The sequence below is a fragment of the Cetorhinus maximus genome, chromosome 3, assembly GCF_964194155.1.
Source record: "Cetorhinus maximus chromosome 3, sCetMax3.hap1.1, whole genome shotgun sequence".
NCBI lineage: Eukaryota > Metazoa > Chordata > Chondrichthyes > Lamniformes > Cetorhinidae > Cetorhinus > Cetorhinus maximus.
In genome coordinates, this window is record NC_135881.1 from 82,188,126 (window position 1) to 82,212,000 (window position 23,875).

Here is a 23,875-nt window from a genome sequence, read left to right on the forward strand (position 1 = left end):
GGTAGTGTCATGGGTTTTGAAGGTGTTGTCGAAGGAGCCTTGGTGAGTTGCCTCAATGCATCTTGTAGATAGTACACACTGCTGCCACTGTGCATGTAGATGGTGGAGGGAATGGGTGTTTGTTGATGTGGTGCCAATCAAGCAAGTTGCTTTGTCCTGGATGGTGTCAAGCTTCTTGAGTGTTGTTGGAGCTGTACTCATCCAGGCAAGTGGAGAGTATTCCATCACACTCCATGTACCTTGTAGATGGTGGGCAGGCTTTGGGGAGTCAGGAGGCGAGTTAGTCACCACAGAATTCCCAGCTTCTGATCTGCTCTTATTTATATGGCTGAGATATATATTGGGTGGGTGAGAGAGAACAAGGATTTTAAATGAAAAGGAGAGAGGGAGAACAGGGTGAGATGTTCAAAGGAGGAGAATGGGCCAGAGGATTTAGGGACAAACTAAGGTGAGATTTGGTAATAAGATCCACACCACCACCATGACAGTCTTAATGGAAGCCAAAGTCAGATGGTGAGGCTTTATTTAGGGGAAGGTGTCATCACCCCTCAGCCAGTTGTTGCCCAAGGCCATGGTGTGATACAATCATCCATAATAAGTTTAAGGATGACAAGGGCTTTGTTCATAAGTGAACAGGCATTCTGGATTGACATACCAAAAGTGGAAAGCTGATCCACCGATGGAGTCCACAGGGTCAGCATGGAAGGGATGTGTTGAACATGGAGGAGATTAACCCCCAGCAGCCACACTGGCCAGGAAGGGCAGCAAGAAAGTAGGATGGCACAGTTGGTTCAGTGTTTGTAACTTTTGCCTTAATGGGCCTTTCGGAAGATGCCAATAGAGGCACAGATAGAGCTGTACCCTTGTCTGAGAGGGTGTCAAGTTAGAGAGTAGGGAGTTTGAGGAGTGCTGGAAGGTTGGGGTAGGAATTTGGGAAGGCAGGGTACCAGAGAGAGGAGAAATGCATGACGACAGTAGGGGGAGGTCTAGAAGGCATACAGAGAAAAGAAGTGGAAGAAAATATATAGAACTGTTGTGCTCGGATCTGAAGGGAAAGCCAAACTGCATGAACAAAATGGACATGGGGAAAAGTCAAGTTACAAAGGCTTTGTTATGCAGCAACAAGTAAGATACTTAAAACCTGGTAGTAATTGGGATAAAAACAGACATGAGATTTGAGTTGAAGTAGCTGGCAGTCAACTCACTGAGTCAAGCATTTTTTCCCCCTACAGGTTGTTGTGGGAAACTTCAGCCAGAACTGTTATTTTAATCAAAAACAGAATTACCTGGAAAAACTCAGCAGGTCTGGCAGCATCGGTGGAGAAGAAAAGAGTCGACGTTTCGGGTCCACACGACCCTTCAACAGAACTGAAGTATACTTAGGAGAGGGGTGAAATATAAGCTGGTTTAAGGTGGGGGGGTGGGGTGAGAGAGAAGTTGAGGATGGGGTGGTTGTAGGGACAAGCAAGCAGGGATAGGAGCAGATAATCAAAAGATGTCACAGACAAAAGGATCAAAGAGGTGTTGAAGGTGGTGATATTATCTAAGAAAAGTGCTAATTAAGAATGGATGGCAGGACACTCAAGGTACAGCTCTAGTGGGGGTGGGGTGGAAAGATTGACAAGGTATTAGTTGTAGATTTAAAAATAATGGAAATAGGTGGGAAAAGAAAAATCTATATAAATTATTGAAAACAAAACAAAAAAAAAACAAAAGGGAGGGGGAAGAAACGGGGTGGGGATGGGGGGAGGGGGAGTTTAAGATCTAAAGTTGTTGAATTCAATATTCAGCCCGGAAGGCTGTAAAGTGCCTAGTCGGAAGATGAGGTGCTGTTCCTCCAGTTTGCATTGGGCTTCACTGAAGGATACCGCATTGGGAGCAACGAATGCAGTAGACTAAGTTAGGGGAAATGCAAGTGAAATGCTGCTTCACTTGAAAGGAGTGTTTGGGCCCTTGGACGGTGAGGAGAGAGGAAGTGAAGGGGCAGGTGTTGCATCTTCTGCGTGGGCATGGGGAGGTGCCATAGGTGGGGGTTGAGGAGTAGGGGATGATGGAGGAGTGGACCAGGGGTCCCGGAGGGAACGATCCCTATGGAATGCCGCAGCGGGGGGTGAAGGGAAGATGTGTTTGGTGGTGGCATCATGCTGGAGTTGGCGGAAATGGTGGAGGATGATCCTTTGAATGCGGAGGCTGGTGGGGTGATAAGTGAGGACAAGGGGGACCCTATCATGTTTCTGGGAGGGAGGAGAAGGCGTGAGGGTGGATGCGCAGGAGATGGGCCGGACACGGTTGAGGGCCCTGTCAACGACCGTGGGTGGAAAACCTCAGTTAAGGAAGAAGGAGGACATGTCAGAGGAACTGTTTTTGAAGGTAGCATCATCAGAACAGATGCGACGGAGGCGAAGGAACTGAGAGAATGGGATGGAGTCCTTACAGGAAGCGGGGTGTGAGGAGCTGTGGGAGTCGGTAGGCTTGTAATGGATATTGGTGGACAGTCTATCATCAGAAATTGAGACAGAGAGGTCAAGGAAGGGAAGAGAAGTGTCAGAGACGGACCATGTGAAAATGATGGAGAGGTGGAGATTGGAAGCAAAATTAATAAATTTTTCCAGGTCCCGACGAGAGCATGAAGCAGCACCGAAGTAATCATCGATGTACCGGAGAAAGAGTTGTGGGAGGGGGCCAGAGTAGGACTGGAACAAGAAATGTTCCACATACCCCATAAAGAGACAGGCATAGCTGGGGCCCATGCGGGTACCCATAGCGACACCTTTTATTTGGAGGAAATGAGAGAAGTTAAAGGAGAAATTGTTCAGTCTGAGAACAAGTTTAGCCAGACGGAGGAGAGTAGTGGTGGATGGGGATTGTTCGGGCCTCTGTTCAAGGAACAAGCTAAGGGCCCTCAGACCATCCTGGTGGGGGGATGGAGGTGTAGAGGGATTGGACATCCATGGTGAAGAGGAAGCAGTTGGGGCCAGGGAACTGGAAATTGTTGATGTGACGTAAGGTGTCAGAGGAATCACGGATGTAGGTGGGAAGGGACTGGACAAGGGAAGAGAGAAGGGAGTCAAGATAACGAGAAATTAGTTCCGTGGGGCAGGAACAGGCTGACACGATCGGTCTGCCAGGACAGTTCTGTTTGTGGATTTTGGGTAGGAGGTAGAAGCGGGCCGTCCGAGGTTGGGCGACTATCAGGTTGGAAGCTGTGGGAGGAAGATCTCCAGAGGAGATGAGGTCAGTGACAGTCCTGGAAACAATGGCTTGATGTTCCGTGGTGGGGTCATGGTCCAGGGAGAGGTAGGAGGAAGTGTTTGCGAGTTGACGCTCAGCCTCCGCGAGGTAGAGGTCAGTGCACCAGACAACAATAGCACCACCCTTGTCAGGGGGTTTGATGACAATGTTGGGGTTGGACCTGAGAGAACGGAGTGCAGTAAGTTCAGAGAGAGACAGATTAGAATGGGTGAGAGGAGCAGAGAAATTGAGACGGCTAATGTCACGCCGACAGTTCTCAATGAAAAGATCAAGAGAAGGTAAGAATCCAGAGGGAGGGGTCCAGGTGGAGGGAGAATATTGGAGGTGGGTAAAAGGATAATGTTGCATCCTTTCAGCTGGATGAGAAAATAAATTAATAGATACCACTATGTATTAATAAATCCAAATATTGTAATATTTAGTGCTGACTAATTGACAGAACTCATGGAAATTATACTACCTTCCAACAATATAATATGCGCATATTAAAAGTATCAGGGTAAAATGTATCATTACTGGGACCTGTGAAGCAATCTTTTAAGTACAGAGAGTGTGTTTACATATGATTTTGAATCTTCTAACATTGATTCAGAGTACAACAAGCGATACATATTGGAAACACAATTTGGTTCAAAAGCTTTGGATTTTTCCATCAATAATTTTGAAATATTTCCTTAAATTCTTGTGGAATTTTATATTTTGTCTATTTTCAAGGGATTTGATAAGTACTGTTAGATACCAATATATCCATTATGTGCTTAGGTTATGCAAGGCATATCATATTATTAAGTAAGAATTTTATTGTTTTTGAAGTTATGATTATGAGCGGAGAATAAACTAATCCCTAAATATTATATTTCCAACCCACATATATGAAATAGAGCTGTGTGAATTGACATAATTAGATGGAAAAGCTTTAGAAGTGACAATAGAATATAAAATGTATGGGAATTACCTGGTGTATATAATTGCTACATGTTTAAACAGATGCTACAATGTTGCCTACTGAATATCTTAATTGCTAATTTTGGATATGTAGTGATACAAGAAGCAAGCTGCAACATTTTAGCCTCTTGAAGGACTGAAGTGATATAAATCATGGGAGCGAAGTTTGTGTAATTTTTCAATATTTTTCTGTTTTCCTAAAAGTATTATTGTGCATATTTATATGGAGATAGTTACGGTTCTGTGACCTTACTGTATTGTGAAAGATTATTTCTTTCTTGGTGGCTAGATGTAATTCCAGCTCTCTGGTACAACACAACTACAGTACCTACAAATAAAGGATGCAACATTTAGCTCTATAATGCCCATAATTTCACTGCTGTGGGTGTTGGTTTAGTCCCAAAATGACATGTGTGCTGTTTCCATTCCTTTCCAACATAGCTTGCATGAAGACTAATGCCTTAGCATGGGTGTTATGAGTGTGTGCTGCAAGGATGCAGAGTAGGCAGATTATATGTTAGTCATTAAGGTTAATTTGACACCGGCACTGCTGTTTTGGACCTTGCCACTTTAGTTAATGTGCTCTCTTAAATATGTCCAGCTAACCACGTGTATTCAACAGCACTAAAGATGTCACCCCCTGCCAGCGCAATTTAAAGGTATCATCAACAGCTTCCAAGTTAGCTGCTTATTATTTTCCAGTGATTCTGCTTGAGTTTGTGGAAGTTTTGCAGGAGCTGGTTACAGGTGGGGCTGAAGGGAGTGGTGCGGCACAGAGGAAGTCAGTGGTTATGACTGCAAGGGCTCTGGGCACACCACTTGCTACCAGTCATTGGTGCCATTGTAGCAGTCCTCCTTGGCCTGCAACATCAGTGGGAGATGGTGCAGAAGCAGCAAGTAAGAATAGCTGCTTGCTGGGGTTTTCCAGGGGCACTTTTCTTACCTCCATCTATAAGCAAGGAGTAGTGTGTGCTCTTCATCTGCAATTCATGAAGGAGATGCTGACCGAACTCTACCATCTATTGGAACCTGACTTGCAGCCTGAGGGCAGGCCAAAGACCGTGCAGCCAGTAGCTGTGAAGATAGCTTCAGCCATCAACTTCTACATATCGGGATCCTTCCAGGTTGGGACAAGAGGCATAGCCAACATCTCCCAGTTTGCCATCCATTGTTGTCTCAGAGAAGCGACAGAGGCTCTGTATTCCAGGGAAGTGGACAACTAAATGTTTTCTCTGAACAGAGAGAAACTATGCAAATGAATAGTGGGCTGTCTCTAGTCTGACGGCGTGACTTTGTGGGCATTGCACCTTAATGCTGAGATCTGTAAAAGTTACCACTTGCTCAATGTGTAGCTGAAGTGCGACCACACTCAGCACATCATGCTGATGAATGCCTCTTATCCTACATGATGCATTCATTCGCACCAGTCAGCTGTTCCAGCAATCTTCCAGCCACCACATAAAATCAGAGGGGTAACAAGGGCTATTTGCTCTGCACCTGGCTGATGTCCTGCCTCCGCAATACAACTACATGTGAACAATTTGCATGAAATGAGAAACATTACTTAGCAGATGATTGGATGTTGAAGTAAAGGTTTTGCTGCCTTGACGGCTCTAGAGGAGTCCTCCAGCACTATCTAGAGCAGGATATTTTGATTCGTTGTGGTGTACAGTATTCTCTACAGCCTGGCAATCATGAGCACAAACAGCCCTTGCCACCATGGATTTAGCAACAACCGCAGGAGGAGGGGAAAAAGGAGGAGGAAAAGGAAGCGGAGGAAGGGAGGAGGATGGGAGGAGGCAGCTGTCACATCCACATTTTATTGGGGCTGCCCGTGATGACCTAATTTGGCTTCAGTTCCCATGAATACAATTGCAGATCCTCATTGCCCAATAGTCCAATAGTCGCACACCTTACCCTTACTCAGTTCCAGGCCATTACAGCATATCCTTGGCCGCATGCCATGAAATAAAACCAACAGAAAACAACCATTCCATAAAAGCCTTATACAGCAAAATATCCACTCATGTAATCACCCTTGTGCACTCCCTTAGTGTTTTGCTTACAGGTGCCTTTGCTTGTCCTACTGCTCCTGCCCAGTGCTCCTCAGTGGCTGCAGCATGGCTGCTGGAAAGCTGCTGACTTTCACGGCCTGGTACTGCAATGGCCTTGCAAGATGCCCTTCAGCAGCCTTTTTAAAATTCACTTACAGGATGTAGACATTGTTGGCTAGGCCAGCATTCGTTGCCCATCCCTAATTGCTCTTGAGAAGGTGGTGGTGAGCTGCCTTCTTGAACCGCTGCAGTCCATGTGATGTAGATGCATCCACAGCGCTGTTAGGGAGGGAGTTCCAGGATTTTGACCCAGCAACAGTAAAGGAACAGCGATCTGTTTCCAAATCAGGATGGTGAGTGACTCGGAGGGTACTTCTAGGTGATCGTGTTCCCAACTATCTGCTGCCCTTGTCCTTCTAGATGATAGTGGTCGTGGGTTTGGAAGGTGCTGCCTAAGGAGCCTTGGTGAATTCCTGTAGTGCATCTTGTAGATGGTACACACTGTTGCTACTAAGCCTTGGTGGTGGAGGGAGTGAATGTTTGTGGATGTGGTGCCAATCAAACAGGCTGCTTTGTCCTGGATGGTGTCAAGCTTCTTGAGCGTTGTTGGAGCTGCACTCATCCAGGCAAGTGGGGAGTATTCCATCACACTCCTGACTTGTGCCTTGTAGATGGTGGACAGGCTTTGGGGAGTTAGGAGGTGAGTTACTCGCAGCAGGATTCCTAGTCTCTGACCTGCTCTTGTAGCCACAGTATTTATATGGTTAGTCCAGTTGAGCTTCTGGTCAATGGTAACCCACAGGATGTTGATGGTGGGGGATTCAGTGATGGTAATGCCATTGAATGTCAAGGGGCGTTGGTTGGATTCTCTCTTGTTGGAGATGGTCATTGCCTGGCATTTGTGTGTTATGAATGCTCTTTGCCACTTGTCAGCTCAAGCCTGGATATTGTCCAGGTGTTGTTGCATTTGGACATGGACTGCTTCAGTATCTGAGGAGCAGTGAATGGTGCTGAACATTGGGTCTTGAAAGCACAGCTTCAGACTGCACCAATTCAGCATGGGCAGCAGTAGTCTGTGATGGCTGGCTGACAGGGAACAGTAAGGGCACTGAAGGAATGGCAGTCATGGTTTTGGGAAGCTGAATGCTGAGAGAGAAAGTGGGTTCATGCTCCACTGCCGCCCCTCTGGAGCAATGTCTCATTAATCCTAGCAATATGCTGAAGACAGATTTCTGGACTACAGTGGGACCCTGAACACCATTTTGAGCACTGCGTGCAGTCATGAGGCAGCAGTTTGTGTCTACATAGCAACAATTACAAATGTCGTGACCTCAGCCTCAGATTCCACTGCAGAATCTCAGGCCTGTTGTCCCATTTTTGCAGGTTCTTCCTGGTCTTTAACTCTCCTTTAGCCAGTTCCCGACACTGCTGCAGCCAGAATACATCTCATCTTTAAATGGTGCAGGCTGGCTTTAAGCGGTGCTAGGCTCACAAAACCTGGGCTCCTTGCTGAAGTGTGCAGCCACTCAACTGGACATTCAGCAATGAGCTGCCCGCTCCCTCTCTCCAGGTGCTATGACCTGAGAGGGAGTTAGGCAACTATGGACCTCCATGTGTTGGTCCATGGTTAGGCTTGGCAAAGTACTGCAGTGGTTTGCCATTGCCTTCTGCAGGTTCTGGCTGCCCAGAAGATTCTCCAGGTCTTACCACCCACCATAGGCATATTGGAAGGATTTGCAGGTTGATAATCCCAGAGTGGGGCTCAAACCTGGAGCTTCTGACTCAAAGGCATGGATGCTATCCACTGCACTACAAGATCTCTGAACTGCACGCAGCAATCATTTTAGCAAGCAATCAGAATGAAGTTTGCGTGTTGCCTGCATCATTTTGCAAGAACACAGGTTAATTGCCATTCTCATGCCCACTTTCAGGTGCTATTTAATTCAGCACCCAAAACCTGGATGCCTACTTGATTCCTTAAAATACAGTGCCACCACTGCTGGGCAATATCTATCTGGGCTGCAACTGATGTAAAAAAAAATCCTGCCCAATACAATAGAAAAGAAAGTTACTAGGCCATGAGATCAAGGCTGTTGGTTTATCTTAGGATTGTCATTAATCAGTCTTCACTCTAATAGTTTATGATAGCAGTTAAGAAACTTGATTAGATTTCAAAACAAAAGTAGCATCTATGGAGATATGAGACAAGTTAATGCTTCAGGTGCGACCTTTTCCACATATGCCAATTGACCTGTTGAGTGTTTCCAGCATTTTCTGTAATTGCTTCAGATTTCCTGCATACTTCAGTTTTTCGGTTTCTGTTTTGATTAGACTCCAACTCTCTAACTCACTCTAATGTCTCCCAGTTTCTGCCCGTAACAGTTCTGTATTCCAAAATCTTTCTATTACTTGTACAATTGGTAATACATAACAGCAACTTGCACCTAAGGGATGAAAACATCACAAAGCAATTGTCAACAACAAAAGTTAGGGAAGGGACTTTAGTGAAAGAAATACATTTGGAGTTGGATTTTGAAGGAGGGGAGAGCTAGAGCAAAATGGAATGGCTTAGGAGTGAGGAGTCATGATAATTGACAGCTCTATAATTGGATGGATTACAGTGAGGGATAAATACACAATAGATTCAGAAGAGTGGCAGATACAAGCAGGAACATAGGACTGAAAGGTAGTGCAAAGATGTGGTGCGTAAGGTTTTTAAATCTGTCTGTTCGGTGATGGCAACTCATGGAGGTCAGTGACGAAAAAATTTGTAGTTGAGCTAAATAAGTATGGGATAGAATACAAGCATCAAGGAGGGTGGACACCCTGCTGCCAGCAGTTGGATGTCAATTGTACTCATTAATGAGCCAAATGACACCTGTTATCCCTGAGCCCACCACAATTTAGCTGCTTACCCACACCCTCAGAAGGCCCTGCTGGGTTTGCCAGTGGCCTCCCGGGGTGAGGCAGGTGGAGGGGCTACCTTGTAGTCAGGCACTGTACCCCAAATTGAGGGACCCAGCATAGGGCTGAGCCTCCGACCTCCTACCTCTCCCATGATGCCCACCCTAAGACCTCCATACTGCCCTCACTTGGGGTCCCACAATGATCCTGGATGCAGTGCCCCCAGCAGCCACTGCTCTCACTGGCTCTGGCAGCAGGGGGAGCTGCTGGCCTCTGATTGGCCAGCAAATCTCAGAGGGTGGGACCTCTGTTGTTGGGGTCCTCAAGCGCAAGGAGAGCCCACTGGTAGGTAGTTAAATGCCTGAATGACACATGGGTCCATTGGGCCTCCCCCACGGAACTGATGGGGGTTCCCCACCGGTTCGCCAACTGGTGGGCAAGATCTCCATTGGCCTGACAAAATCCCAGTCTTAGATTTCTGGTGTACGGTAATTGTGAACAATTACCACAAATGATATGTGGCTGTATTTCACTGAACTGCTGGTTAACCATGCAGAAGAATGTTTATCTGGCAGAGGGTTATTTAAAGAGACATTTGGCATTAATGCATACTGGGGGTTTTGAAGGGCAATTTCCCAACGCAAATAAAGATTTCCATTTCTTTCTACAGTATACTATTTGTCTTTATTATTAAATGGTCTGCACGTCTGGACACACCATACTTTCTCATCATTCTTCAACATGCTCATTAAAGACAAATTAGAAAAGAGTGATTTCATTTTGATAAAACTTCTTTATCTTTTAGACCCACCATTTTTATTTCAACAGGCCCTTGCTAAACTAATTTTGAACTCCGCTCTTGGAATAACCCGACTTTGGAGATAGCTAGTATTTATAAGAATGAGGCATACCTTCACAGGAATTCGCTTCAGGTTTTTGATGTTGGTGTTGAATTTCTGTTTAAAGATGACTATTGTCTGCAAAACAAAATGCCAGCTTGGCTCAATGAGTAACACATCTGCCATGGATCAGAAGGTTGGGAGGTTGAGCCCTGCATTAGGATTTGAGTGCATACCCTAGGGAGAGACTGCAGTTCAGTCAATTGACAGCATCAAATACAGATTAACTGGGTATTCATTGTGTTGCCATTTGTGGCACTTTGGTGAATCTAAAACCGTTTCTGTTAACTAAAGGTATTAAGGAATATGGGGAAAAGCGGACACTATCGAGTTAGACCACAGATCAGCCATAATCTTATTGTATGGCAAAACAGGCTTGAGGGTTAAATGGCCTACATTTTTTCCTATGTTCCTAGGTACGGTGTCCATCCATATCACAATGAATTATTTCAAAGCATTGTGTTGTGTGTAAATTATGTGGAGCACAAACCCCAGTATAGACCAGTTGGGCTGAATAACCTGTTCCTGTGCTTTAAATTATATGTAACATGTAAAGTATTCTTGTACATTTCTGAGGCACTATATCAATTCCAGTTCATTCCTTCTTACTTACGGGAGGAGAGTTCCATTGTCAGATGTTCCATATTTTGAACGAGACATTAAATTGAGGTCCTGTCTGCCTATACAGGTAGAGCTATCATTTCGCTTTTTTAAATCAGTGACTGTCTTTCCAATACTTGTTCAAGCTGTAGTTCTGTTGACACTTTAAAAAAATCACTGTTCTGTGAAAACTGTCATTTCCAGAAACTCAAGCATCTGATGTGGAAGCTGTGAATCCCAGTCCAGGTGGCACAGAAGGCACCCAAGATCAGTTAGCAGGCACCAACTTCAGATTTATACCAGCTCCTGGGCATGTCATACCAGACAGACTGTTCGAAACACGCAATTCAGCTGATGCACAGATGGGAATGAGGGCACGACTAAACTACAAGCAGAAGCCAAGAGAGCCGCTGGTAAAAATCAAAGATTTTTTGAAATCATTTGAAAAATTTGGATTAAATTACTGTTGGTTAGCACATGTTCTGGATTTCCTTTACCATTACAGGATGGGTAACTTAACATCTACCAGCTCATTCATCCAAATACAACATTCTAGACAATGGTAACCCTGGTTACACTTATTTTTCTTTTTTTGAAATCGTATTTCCCCTCTATTATCTCCTCCCCGCCATTAACACTGCTGCATCCTGGGCTATGGTTCCAATGGTACTTTGCTGGGACAATTACTGTCGATGGTCTATTTGATCACAGCACACAATCCAGCTAAGCCTGACCTCATCCTCATCCGTTATTCACGCGCCGTGAAACTTTCCAGTATCTAGATAAAAATCAGGAGTGAGAACACTGGGAATTTTCCACACCTAAACCAATGACAATGAGGCTAATTCTTGCTCTCTACCCCTGCTGTGACTTGGATCTGTAAATCAGAACGTGCCTAGGGTCAATTCTGGGACATGCTGGTCTCTATAGCCCAGGGATTAACTACTTCACAGGCAGAATTTTACGTTCCCCCCACTGGCAGGTTTTTAGGCAGGGTTGGCCGTAAAACTTTTTGGATGGTCTTCCTACTAAGCTCCTGCCCACCCGGACCTCTCAGCAATTTTGTGGTGGTACGTGCAAAGCCTAGGCCGGACCGACTGCCCTCATCTTAATTGAGGTCCTTATATGGCCAATTAATGATCACTTAAATGCAATTTCCAGCCCAGCCTCAATTTTCAGGCTGGCGGGAGGATTTCAAGAGCACAGGGGAGCCCAGAAAGTGATCCTGCTCAGGCCTTGGGCAGGCAAGGGACAGGGTGGGGGGGACGGTGGTGGGCACCTTTATCAACAGCCTCCTTTCAACATCAGGTGCCTTCCCGCAAGAACTAGCCCCTGTGGCCTCCCCACCAACACATCCACGAACACCAGCCCCCTATCCACCACACCCCCCACCCCCACAAGCTCTGCCCAACTCACTAGGCTTCACCTCCCCTCCCCTCCCTGAGATCCCCACACTTACCTGGTCCTGGATTCCCAGGACTTAAACTTTGGGGACTGCTTGTAGTCCCAGTCCTGTCCACTGTAGTTTCTTTCACTGCTGGGACTAGAGAGCAGCCAGCCAATCGGATTGGCCAGAAATTCTCTGAGGTAGGACTTCCTCCTAACTGAAGGCTGGATATCCCACCTCCAGTTAATTAACACTCATTGAAGCGTTAAATGGCTGTGGGGCAGCCAGTATGGTCAGCAGTGCAATGGCCACCGACTCCTCAGGCAGAATTTTCTGCCTGCCGGGCGGGCGGGCCCGACCCAATCTCCGGCGGGCGGGGAGCCGATCCCAACCGGAGAAGCGGGCCCCGCCGCCATTTTACGCAGGCGGGCCAATTAAGGCCCACCCAGCCTGACATCCGGCGGGAAGCGCTATGCGCTTCCTGTGCGGGCAGGGGGGATTCCCCAAAAGTGTGAGTGCACTCTTTCGCGCATGCGCACAAAAGAGTGCACATCTCCCTGAGGCTAAGTGCTGCCTCAGGAAGATCGCTGACACTTTTAAAAATATTAAAAATAGAAAATAAAATTCCCTAACATGTCCCCCTCATGTGACAATGTCACATGAGATGGGACATGTTCATAATTTACATAATAAGTTTATTAAACATTTTAAAACCCTACATGAAACCTCATCCCGCCAGTGGATGAGGTTTCATGTTTTTTCTATTGCCCACCGGGGTTCCTGGCCTGCCCCCCAACTGTCCTTTAATTGTATAATTGATCATGTCAATGGCCTCAATTGGCCATTGACAGGTCGGCGGGCCCGCAGCTGATTTTGCTGTGTCCCTGCCTTCCTGAAAGTTTAAATGGGGCGTGGTGACGTCAGGGGTTCCGCCCAACGTCATCCCGCATCATTTTATGCGTCGGCGAGCAGGCCCCGCCCCCTGCTCGCCGACGGCAAAATTCTGCCCCGCAGATCGGGGAAGAGGGAAACACCACCATCAAAAACATGCTGGCCCAAATAGCTGGGCAAATGTGGGATTACTTTTGAATTGAACATCAATGGTGAACACATTGGTCATGATTTTCTAGTTTTGTAGAATTCCAACACATAAGAAAAGATGGTTAAGAGGGCATGTGGGGTGCTTTCCTTTAATGGTTGAAGCCAAGAATAGAAGAGCAGGGAGCTTCTGCTAGAACTGTACAAAACACTAATTAGACAGCAGCTAGAGTACTGCGTCCAGTCCTGGCATTGCATTAATAGAAAGGATATGTTTACAAACATGCGAAATAGGAGCAGAAGTAGGCCATTCGGCCCCTTGAGCCTGCTCCGCCATTCATTAAGATCATGGCTGATCTGTTTGTTTTTCGAATTCCACATTCCTATCTACCTCCGATAACCTTTGATTCCCTTGCCTAACAAGAATCTATCTGCCCCTGCCTTAAAAATATTCAATGACCCCCGCCGCTAGAGAGTTGATTAGCAAAGTTGATTTATGAGGATGCTGCCAGAACTGAAGAATTTTGTTTCCTGGAAAATTTTAGCTATGAGGAAAGATTAGATCAGCTGGGATTGTTTTCTCAGGAAGAGAGGAGGCTGAGCGGAGATTTAATTGAGGTGTATCATTTAAGAGGTGCCTAGATAGGAAGGACCTATTCCCCTTAGCAGAGAGGTCAGTAACCAGGTGTCATAGATTTAAAGCAACTGACAGAAGGATTAGAGAGGAACTGAGCAGTAATCTTTTCACTGAGAGGCTAGTGAGGTCTGGAACTCACTGCCTAATAGGGTGACAGAGGCAGGAACCCTCATTACATTTAATAAAACAATTGGATATACGCTTGAGCTGCTGTAACCTACAGGGATATGAATCAAGAGCTGGGAGGTGGGATTAGTCTCGATAGCTTTTTCAGCCAGCTTGAACACAATGGCACCTTTGGTGTTATAAATCTTTCCATATTTCCATGTTTCTTTGGCCTGGCAGGACATGAACAAACTCATTTTCCAGGGATCATTTGCATTTTTGAAGCTCACTCCTCAGCCTTTTCCAGGGAATCTGCCAAGATGGGAATGAGCATTGGCTGTAGATGGCCTTGGGGACCTGTTTCAGTGTAATATTTCTGGTAGCTTCTATGGTCAAATTTGATGGCCTTGGGGACCTGCTTCAGTGTAATATTTCTGGTAGCTTCTCTGGTCAAATTTGAAAATTGCTTTGAAAATGATAAAAACGAGTGGATAGCTAAACAAATTAAATAATTTTGCAATAAATCGGCTAGTCTTCTCTTGACCCTTTCCAAATGAGGTGGGCCCCCTGCCACCTAAAGCAATGTTGGCTGTCAAGGATGAACAAGTGTGCCTTGTGTTCAGCATTGTTATGCCAAAATGCCAAAAGTAGGTCATATAACATGTTTCTGTTATTTGCATAAGATTACAGTATGCCCACCTATAAATGACCACTGCCTTCTACTCCTTTGCTACAGTTCCGGCAGAATTCTGAGGTGTAGTGCAATGTGAATGCAAAATTGAGGGCCCAAATATTCTTTATCTAACATTCATTTGAAACAATGGGCCATAACTTCTGAGCTCCAGGTCAGTGTGACTGGGAAATACCTCAAAGATGTGCTGGGCAGTTCCCAGCTAAGGGCTGCATGGCAATTGCCTAGGAAGTTCATACTCCTGATGGGCAATTGCCGTGCACTGGGAGCCTGATAATGCAATTTAAGTCACAAACTTCAGATAGTTCCAACTGTCTTACATCAATAACGGCACAGAAAAAGTTAGAAGAATTAAAACCATGTCTAGCTTCTGGGTAACCCCTGTTTAAAAATAAGGGATTGCTCATTTAAGGCAGAGATGAGGAGAATTTTTTTTTTCTCAGAGGGTCGTGAGCCTTTGGAACTCTTTTCCTCAAAAGGCAGTGGAAGCAGAGACTTTAAATATTTTTAAGGCAGAGCTGGATAGATTCTTGATTAACAAGAGGGTGAAAGGTTATCAGGAATAGACAGGAATGTGGAGTTGAGGTTACAATCAGATCAGCCATGATCTTACTGAATGGCGAAGCAGGCTCAAGGGACCGAGTGGCCTACTCCTGCTCCTAATTCGTTTGTTCATGTAACTATTGTACAGTCCCACACCGATCCCACCATGGGACTCCCATCAACCCCCCGACTACTCCCCCCACGGGGCTCTTCCCCTGCACGCGACTCCCCTCACCCCCATGAGAGTCGACCCAACATGGGAGTCCCCCAACCCCACCGAATACACTCCAGCCTCTCCTGTCTACTGCCCCCATGGGAGACCCCTCAACCCCCTACCTCCAGGGGACTCCCCCAAACCCCTGCCTACCCCCCTCAAGCCCAACCTGACCCACCCTCTCCCTCCGCCAGCTGCCCAATTGTCCAGCCCACTGGACTGTCTGACTGCCAACCACCCCCCGCCCGGGTTTTCAACACCTTCCCCCCCAGCCCGAGTCCTTACCCCCCATGAGTGACCGAACCTCCCCGAGTGCCTGACTCACCCTCCCTCTAAGTGCCCAACAGTGCCTTAGAAAAGGAGGCATGGGCTCCTCGCATCCGACTCTGAAGCCCTTGACACTAGGCCCCGGGTGTATGCTGCCCTGTATAGTTCTTGCCTGGCCTAATGTTGGGTGAGAAAGGATCGGAAAGATTTGAAGATAAAAAAAGTAGGAGCAACTCGACTCTGATTGCCGCTCCACAGAATTTCGGCCCATTATCAGCATGTGACATGGGGAAACCTGCAACAATTTTTGAAAACTGGAACTTTGATGTTGTAAGCCGACTTTCAAAGCAAAGTATTTACAGCACCTCATTGTGTAATATGCTTAGTGATGGTATGATGCTATCCTGTCCACGTCAGCAGCAAGTATGAAGCCTACTTCAGTCGATTTTCTAGCAACTTGGAAAGTTGCGCTGGTATCAAGACCGCCTGATAAGATAATTGTGCCCTGTTAATGTTCTGAGTTGACGGGGGGCGGAATTTAATCCAGACCATTGCAGTGGGAAACATGGCAGCCAGGCCCATTTAATTGTGGGAGAGGCTGCGCAGCAGGAAAACCTCCCGCGATTATGTCAGAGGCGGGAAGAGGCCAATGTGAGAAATTCACCCACTTGCGACGGGATGTCAATTATGTTAATTAGTGAGCCAATTGACACCAATTATCCCTGAGCCCACTGGAATTTTGTGGTGGCTCAGGGATTAAATGGGCATTGCATGGCTAAGCCCAGCCTTCAGAAGGCCGCCCAGCAAACCCTCGTGGGGGGGGTTTCCTCGTTGTCAGACATTGTGTGCCCAAACAAGAGACCTGGCATCAGGAAGGGTGGTGCCACAGAAAGCCACCCCCTGCTATTTTATTTAACTTCTAATATTTGCACCGGGGTAACTTTGTAAGGTATGAAGAAGCATCTCTAGATGGGAGTGCAGGAGACAATTGTTGTCCATTGTATACAGTCCTATCCATTACTCATGTTCTGGCAGCACAGCCTCATGAGCACAAGGTTACCATAGCCGTAGCTATGAATAGTGTTTCAATACACGGTTCAATCTTGATTTGGTGAAAAATTGGGCTTGGATAATCCACTTAAACCGTATAAAGGCATTTTTCTTGCCATGCACAGGTGTGCAAGCTGGAGACAAATAGGCTCAGCTTGTATCATCATTTTTATTACTGGTAAAAATAAACAGGATCAAATGAGTAGGATGTATGTATATGTTCCGTCAGCTGTTAGTTAAGACAGTAAATGTGGCAGGATTGGATTCACATAGGCCACATAACACTAATTGGAATTTTTGCAAAAATGCTTTATTTATTGAAAGGTATGTCCTTCCTTATTTGCTAGACTGACAATCAGATTCATTCTATAAATGTCATCAGAAGTTTTCCCCGTGAAAATGTCACAATTGCCAAATTCAGCTCTATATAATGTTGATAATAGAATATTCCTGTTCCTTAATGCATTGCACTTAACGGGTGGACCCAATCTGAATCTGACTAACCTGTCATGACCACGTAAAAGGTGTTTCCATAATGTGGTCCTTGAGCTAAGAATTTGTGTGTGCATGTAGCCCCTTTTTAATTTATGAGTAGCTCAATTAAAAATAACCCAGCAGACAAGCTTTAGTCTTAAACAAAATAAAGGTTAGTTAATTGCAAAGGCTACTGCTGACAGTTAATTAAGTAAAAAATGATAAAGTTATTAACTAAAATACAAATACAAAGATTAAAAGCAGATTAAGATAAATAAGATACTCAAAAATGAGATTTCGAGTCATTCTTTGTAAGATAGCATTGTGGGCCCCTTGCTTGAACTCCTTTTTTCTAAAGTGTAGGGCTTGAAACTTGGGGTTTGGTTAGCAGTTGCGATGGCTTCTGCAGTTGACCAGTCATTGTTTGCCTTTTTCAGGTGGACTCAGCAGATCAGTAAGTTTTGGGGAGAGAGAATAGATTTCCTATTCCTCACCCCATCTACGGTTATGGCATTTGCAGATTGTTTGGACTTTTTCAGCGGAAACAGCAATTGATTTCTTATTACATTCCTCTTTGTCCTCCCTTAATTAAGAACCCACTCTGAGGTTGTTTCTCAGAATTCTTTCTCATGTTCTGCACAATAAATGGCTGTTCGCAACCTGTCTTTATAGAGTTCTAGGATTTAAAATGGCTGCTATCATGTGATCTGGACAAAATGCCAAGCCATCTTCCAAATAAGGCAAGTGGCAATCCCAATCAGCAATCCAAAGTCCCCTTATCAACTGCAGTGTTCAAAAGGGACCAAGATATCCATAACCTTCAGGGAAAGACAGAGGCTGGGATTTTATGGCTCCGTCACAGCGGACCCGCTGCGGGAAATTCGGTGGCCCAGACAAAAGCCCATTGAATTTCATCTGGAACCGGAAAATCCTGGTGGTGGGCAGGGCTGGAAAATCCTATCATTATCTGTTTGGGGACTCATTGAATTTCAAAAGTCTTTTCCATGCCTGGGTATGTCTAATTGTAATCCACTCAGAGCCTTCTGGAATTTGACAACATTTCAGTCCAAAAAAAGGTCAGGTGACTTTTGGCAACCACCTTTAAGCCTTCTTGTATCCATTTAAAAAGAAAGATTAGCCTTTTTTTTAACTGAATCTATAGTATCACAACTATATGTCTATATGTTTGTGACTAGCCACAGATTAAACTCCACCAACTCCCCGTAACTTTACATTAATTAAAATTGGAACATTGGTATGATTTGGCTCTGCTACTGCTGTTCACATTCTTGGACAACAGAAGGAGTATGCAACTTACACAGGTGTGTACATTTTATAATCCACTGTAACTCCTGCCAATGCAAGGTGGCCATTGAAACAGGCCTGCATATGCACATTAGCCCATGCATGCGTGGAACGCAAATTCAGCAATAATCAAACAATCAGATCCACAATTCTCTGTTTAGCTTGATCCAATGTATCCTGAGGTATCAAGTTAAATTTAAAATGCATTGGCAAGTGTGGTTTATAATAGTGAACACATATAGTAATGTGTTAATGTTATAATGTACATTGTAAATCTGTGTGAACTATAAATATATGGAATACATATATAAATATATGGTTGGTATTGAGAACCTTGCTTTTTCTGATATACATATTAATGATATAGACCTTGGTGTGCCGGGACAATTTCAAAGTTTTCAGATGCTACAAAACTTGGAAGCATTTTAAACTGTGAGGAGGACAGTGTAGAACTTCAAGAGGACATGGACAAGTTGGTGGAGTGGGCAGATAGCCGGCAGTTGAAGTTCAATACGGAGAAGTGTGAGGTGATCCATTTTGGTAGGAAGAACATGGAGAAACAATATAAAATAACTCTAAAGAGTATACACGAGCTGAGGGACCTGGGGTATATATGCATAAGTCATTAAATGTGGCAGGACAACTAGAGAGAGCAGTTAATAAAGCATACAGTATCCTAGACTTTATTAATAGTGTGTTACGACCAGTCCCAGGCAAAGTCCTCCAATTTGTTAACTTCCCGAACAGGACCCCAATTTTGTTATGCCCCAGGGTGAGGAGGAATGAGTGGGCCCCCCTTCTTTATTCAACCCCCTCGGTTGGTCACAATAAGGTTAATTTTAAAGGGACCCCTTCCCCCTTGGATACCTTTTCCCAGTCTAAATGTATTTATTTTTTAGAAGGAGCCAATTTATCCAGGCTATTCTTTTTAGTCAAAGAAAGATTAAGTTTATTAGTTACTAAAAACCTGTAAAAAACAATAAAAACACAACACTCAGATCAGAAATTAGAAGTTAAGAGTCTAAATAACAGTTTAAAAATATATACAAATCAGTCTTTGGCTTGTCCACGAGGCATAGATAATGAAACGGGTGATTCCACTGGAACAGACTTTGACAGTTTTGCAGTTGGTTTGGAGACACTTGGTTCTGCAGGATAGCTGAAGAATCTGTCCTATATCCTTTTTGATTCTAACTTCTACTGAGCCTTGACTCCTCCAGCAACAGAGAGAAAGAAAGACTTCATCTGCAACTGCAGGGGTTACTAGGCTTCACCTGTAACTGCAGGGGTGACTAGTTGGCCTTCTTCTTCTTGTTGTCACACATACACAGCACATGAGCACACATTGCACTGCTCTGCAGATAGCTTTTTAAGATGTTATTCCCTGTGTATTCCTGTAAGGGAAAACATCTCGCACCTAGAGTCTGTTTCCTTTCATCTCTGACCATTTTACACATTCTGAGATATAAATAAACAGGAGATGGCTTTTAGATGACTGCTGAGACATAGTAATCAGTCTTTGAATCCGCAACAACAGGAGATTAAAATTCAGTCTTTTGCATCTTTCCTATCTCCCTTTCAAATAACTCTGCTTGAAGAAGACCATGAAACCTTTTTAGATGCAGCATTCCATGTTCTCTCAGGGCAGGTCTGTCAGAGGAGGTAGTGGCATAGTGGTTTTGTCACTAGACCAGTAATCCAGCAACCTAGGAGTAATGCTCTGGGGATTGGGGTTTGAATCCCACCATGGTGGAATTTGAATCAAATAAAAATCTGGAATTAAAAGTCATGATCATGAAACCATTGCAGATTATCATAAAAACCCATCCAGTTCATTAATGTCCAATAGGGAAGGAAATCTCCTGTCCTTACCTGGTCTGACTCCAGGCCCACAGCAAAGTGGTTGACTCTTAAATGCCCTCTGAACAAGGGCAATAAATGTTGGCTGTGCCAGTGATGCCCACATCCCATGAACAAATAATTTAAAAAAAAGTATAATCCACATAGGAATTAGCCATCTTTTCCTCAGTGCACTTGCTTGTATTTCTTTAAAAACACACGCATCTTCCTTAAAAAGTTTAATATGCCCGTAAGGAATTCGTGGCCGTAATCAACTTTTCATGGCAAGTGGCATAGGCTACAAGAGCAAGGAGGTTATGCTGAACTTGTATAATACACTGGTTAGGCCTCAGCTGGAGCATTGTGTACAGTCCTGGGCACCACACTTCAGGAAGTATGCGAATGCATTGGAGAGAGTGCAGAAGAGGTTTACAAAAATGGTTCCAAGGAAACTTCAGTTATGAAGATAGATTGGGGAAGTTGGGACTGTTTTCCTTGGAGAGAGAAGGCTAAGAGGAGATTTGATAGAGGTGTTCAAAATCATGAGGGGGCTGGACAGAGTAGATAGGGTGAAACTGTTCCTGCTTGTAAAAGGATCAGGAATGAGAGGGCACAGGTTTAAAGTGATTTGCAAAATAAGCAAATGCGAAATGAGAAAATACTTTATCACACAGCAAGTGGTTTGGGTCTGGAATGCACTGCCTGGAAGTATGGTGGAGGCAGGTTCATTCGAGGCATTCAAATGAGAATTAGATGATTATTTAAATAGAAACAATGTGCAGGGTTACGGGGACAAGGCAGGAGAATGGCACTAAGTCATAATGCTCGTTTGTGAGCCAGTGCAGACACAATGGGCTGAATGGCCTCCTTCTGCACCGTAACAATTCCGCGATTTTGTGGAATGATCATGATCGCAGATTCTTATACTTCCGGTATATATTTGTGTTTGGTGTGGTTGCAGTGCATGAGCAAAGCATTACTGTTTACTTATGTGACTAAAACAAATTAAATTAACCTGGACAAAGAATGATAAATGGGAATGTTGCCTTTAAATACAAAGTTCAGATGTAGGGGTGAAAGTAATGGATATGCCTGATAAATCAAAGCTACTGGCTCAAGGGGAGAAAATACAGCTGTGATTATTTGAGCAGCGTCATTTTTGGTCCTGGCAGCTGCCGACTCCATCGCTTGCTATGACGTAAGGGAGTAGCAGAATCGACTACGTATGCCTAGTGTTAGTAGCGAAGACAGCATTTATAATTGACTATGGTCTGTTCCTTACCTATGTGCCTTTGTACTTAGCAAACTTTCTGCTCTGTTTGTTTTTCTGCCTTCATGAAGAGTCTGCCTTGTTATATCATTTTATTGAAACCGTTATTTGGGCTTCGCTGTTCCCCCATCTCTTGCTCTCCCTTGAATGCTGGAAGAGGAGACTGAGGGAAGATAACACACCATTCAGCAGCTTTGGGTGGAATCTTCCTTTCTGGAGTCGAAGTCCGGTGGTGGCATTCCCATTGGGCAGCAGGATGGCTAGTCATGCGCAAATTTCTAGAAATGTTCAACTCATTAATTATGCATCCACGAGGATCACGGCAAATCTCGTGGTGGGACGGGTAGGAAGTCACCCGCCCCGCCATTACCTCATGGGGTCGAAGGTCCTGGCTCCATATTTAAACAGCACCCAGAAGCCATTCACTCAATGCAGGCCAGGAGCTCCCCATTACTCCTCCAGATGCCTGAAGAAGCTGGCAGATGTGAGCTCCCACATTCTGGGAAATATGAAGGCACCTCTGGCATTGCCTCTCACCCATTTCTAGACAAGAACATCGCTTGCAATACGTCCATGGTTGGGTCAATGCTCACCATTACAGTGGACCCTGTTCACCAGCATCTTGATCTTCTTGAGACCCTGCTGCCTCTCATTGTTCAGGCCCTTACTCCTCCTGGCCCTGTGCCAATGTGTGATGGGCCCTCCTTCTGTTCATCTGGATGAGAACCATGACCAAGGCAGGGTTACCTGCATCCTGCATTATCAACACCTCAGTGGATCTGTGAAAGAATTGAAGTGATAAATTTAGTAAACTTGTCTTCCACAGGTTTCTCTCCATCTCAAAGCCAGCAGGCAAGTATAAAGCCCTTCGCCTGGCCTTCTCCTAGACATGGCATCCCCACCCCAACCCTTCAGGTGAAGGATATTCTGGAGGGCAGAGATGGGTGTTCCTCCCATTCATACATGACCATCCATGGAGACATTGCTGTTTGACCATGGTGATGAGAGCCATGCGCAAAAAGCCTCCCTCTGACACTATTCTGCTTGCCTCCAATAGCCTCAAGACTTTATGGAGAGATCACCGCCTTGGTAGCATAGAAAGACTAACCACATGAGCCCTTGCCAGCCATGTCCATTCTCCCAGAAGGATGGTTGTTTAGGGTCGTGAGTTGGCTACCGTCAACCAGCCGTGCCCCTTGGAGGCATTCCACCTCCCTCCCTCCCTTGTCCCTGCCTCTGACTGCAGCCGATGGCAAATGGCACAGAATGAATGGCAGCTCCACACATTACTAGGATCTCGATGTTATGAGACCCATGAGTGGTGGACAAACCTGCTGCCATGTGGGCTTCACCCGAGAGAAGAGAATACAACTGAGCATGGTTGACATCCAGTTGCCGCTTAATTATTAGAATGTCACTTTAGTCGGCCACTTGTGCTGACCTTGAACTCCACCCACCCAAAAAGACCCTCCTCCTACCTCGAGGGATCTCACTGATTGACTAATTGCGAGGTCAAGGTCAGATTTGAAAAATAGTGCGCATCACCTTCCAGACTTGGTCCACCACCTTCTACCCTCCCCCTTCACCCACCAACTTCCCTCCTGCCATCACCCTTGACCCACCCTTTTCCCACCATTGAACCTCCCCCTATTACCACAGACCATGTCACAATCCACCTCCACATGCCTTCCCTCCCCTCAAAGCTGACACCACTACCGCCCCCATGCCAATCCTGACCCTGATCCCTTCCGTTATCTGAGCCACCTGTCTAGTCTCTCTCCTTGACCCCCCCCCACCCCCCATGAGACCTTCACCTACCAAACTCTCACCCTGAACCTGCCACCCTACCACATACCACTCCCCCCTCTGACTGTGACAGTTCTCTCCTATCACAGTAGCCTGAGTTCACAAGCCCCCCCAGGACACCACCGTCAACACAACTGACCCCACCCTCTAAGACGCTCTCTCCCTCCAGTTCCCCAGACACTTTTTCCCCACCTTTCTCAGGACATTCTTCTCACCCGCTTTCCCTGCTTAGCCTGCCTCCCACGTCCAGCCTTGTTGCAGCTTTTGCTACCAGCAGTCAACATGAATGAAGTTATGTGAGGCCCCCAAGAAGACAAAGTCAGCATCCACTGATCTCAGAGTCATGGATGGGGTGAAGCTCGTCAGGTGCACACCACTTACATACAGTCGTAAAAAATAACTTTCTAAACTCTCACTGGCAGGGAACCTAATTTGGAGGGCGAACTTAATTCCGGCAAAGTGGTCTTTTTATGAGCATGCATGAGATGCTAATACATGCAAATGGGGCTCCCGACATTCTTTGTCAGGAAGCTCATCCAGCCTTGAAAGAGAGAACAAAATTCCAACAGTTTATTCTGCTGTTGGGAAACAGATT

The 23,875-nt window shown here is 45.3% G+C and overlaps 1 protein-coding gene across 1 annotated transcript in view; it reads left to right on the plus strand.

The window, feature by feature from the left end:
- Nucleotides 1-23,875, plus strand: part of LOC144678746 (insulin-like growth factor-binding protein 4) — a 138,875-nt gene that overhangs the window by 98,695 nt on the left and 16,305 nt on the right. The window contains exon 2 of the mRNA XM_078538609.1: nt 10,859-11,067. Coding sequence (XP_078394735.1) covers nt 10,859-11,067 — 209 coding nt within the window. The remainder of the gene's footprint in view (nt 1-10,858; nt 11,068-23,875) is intronic.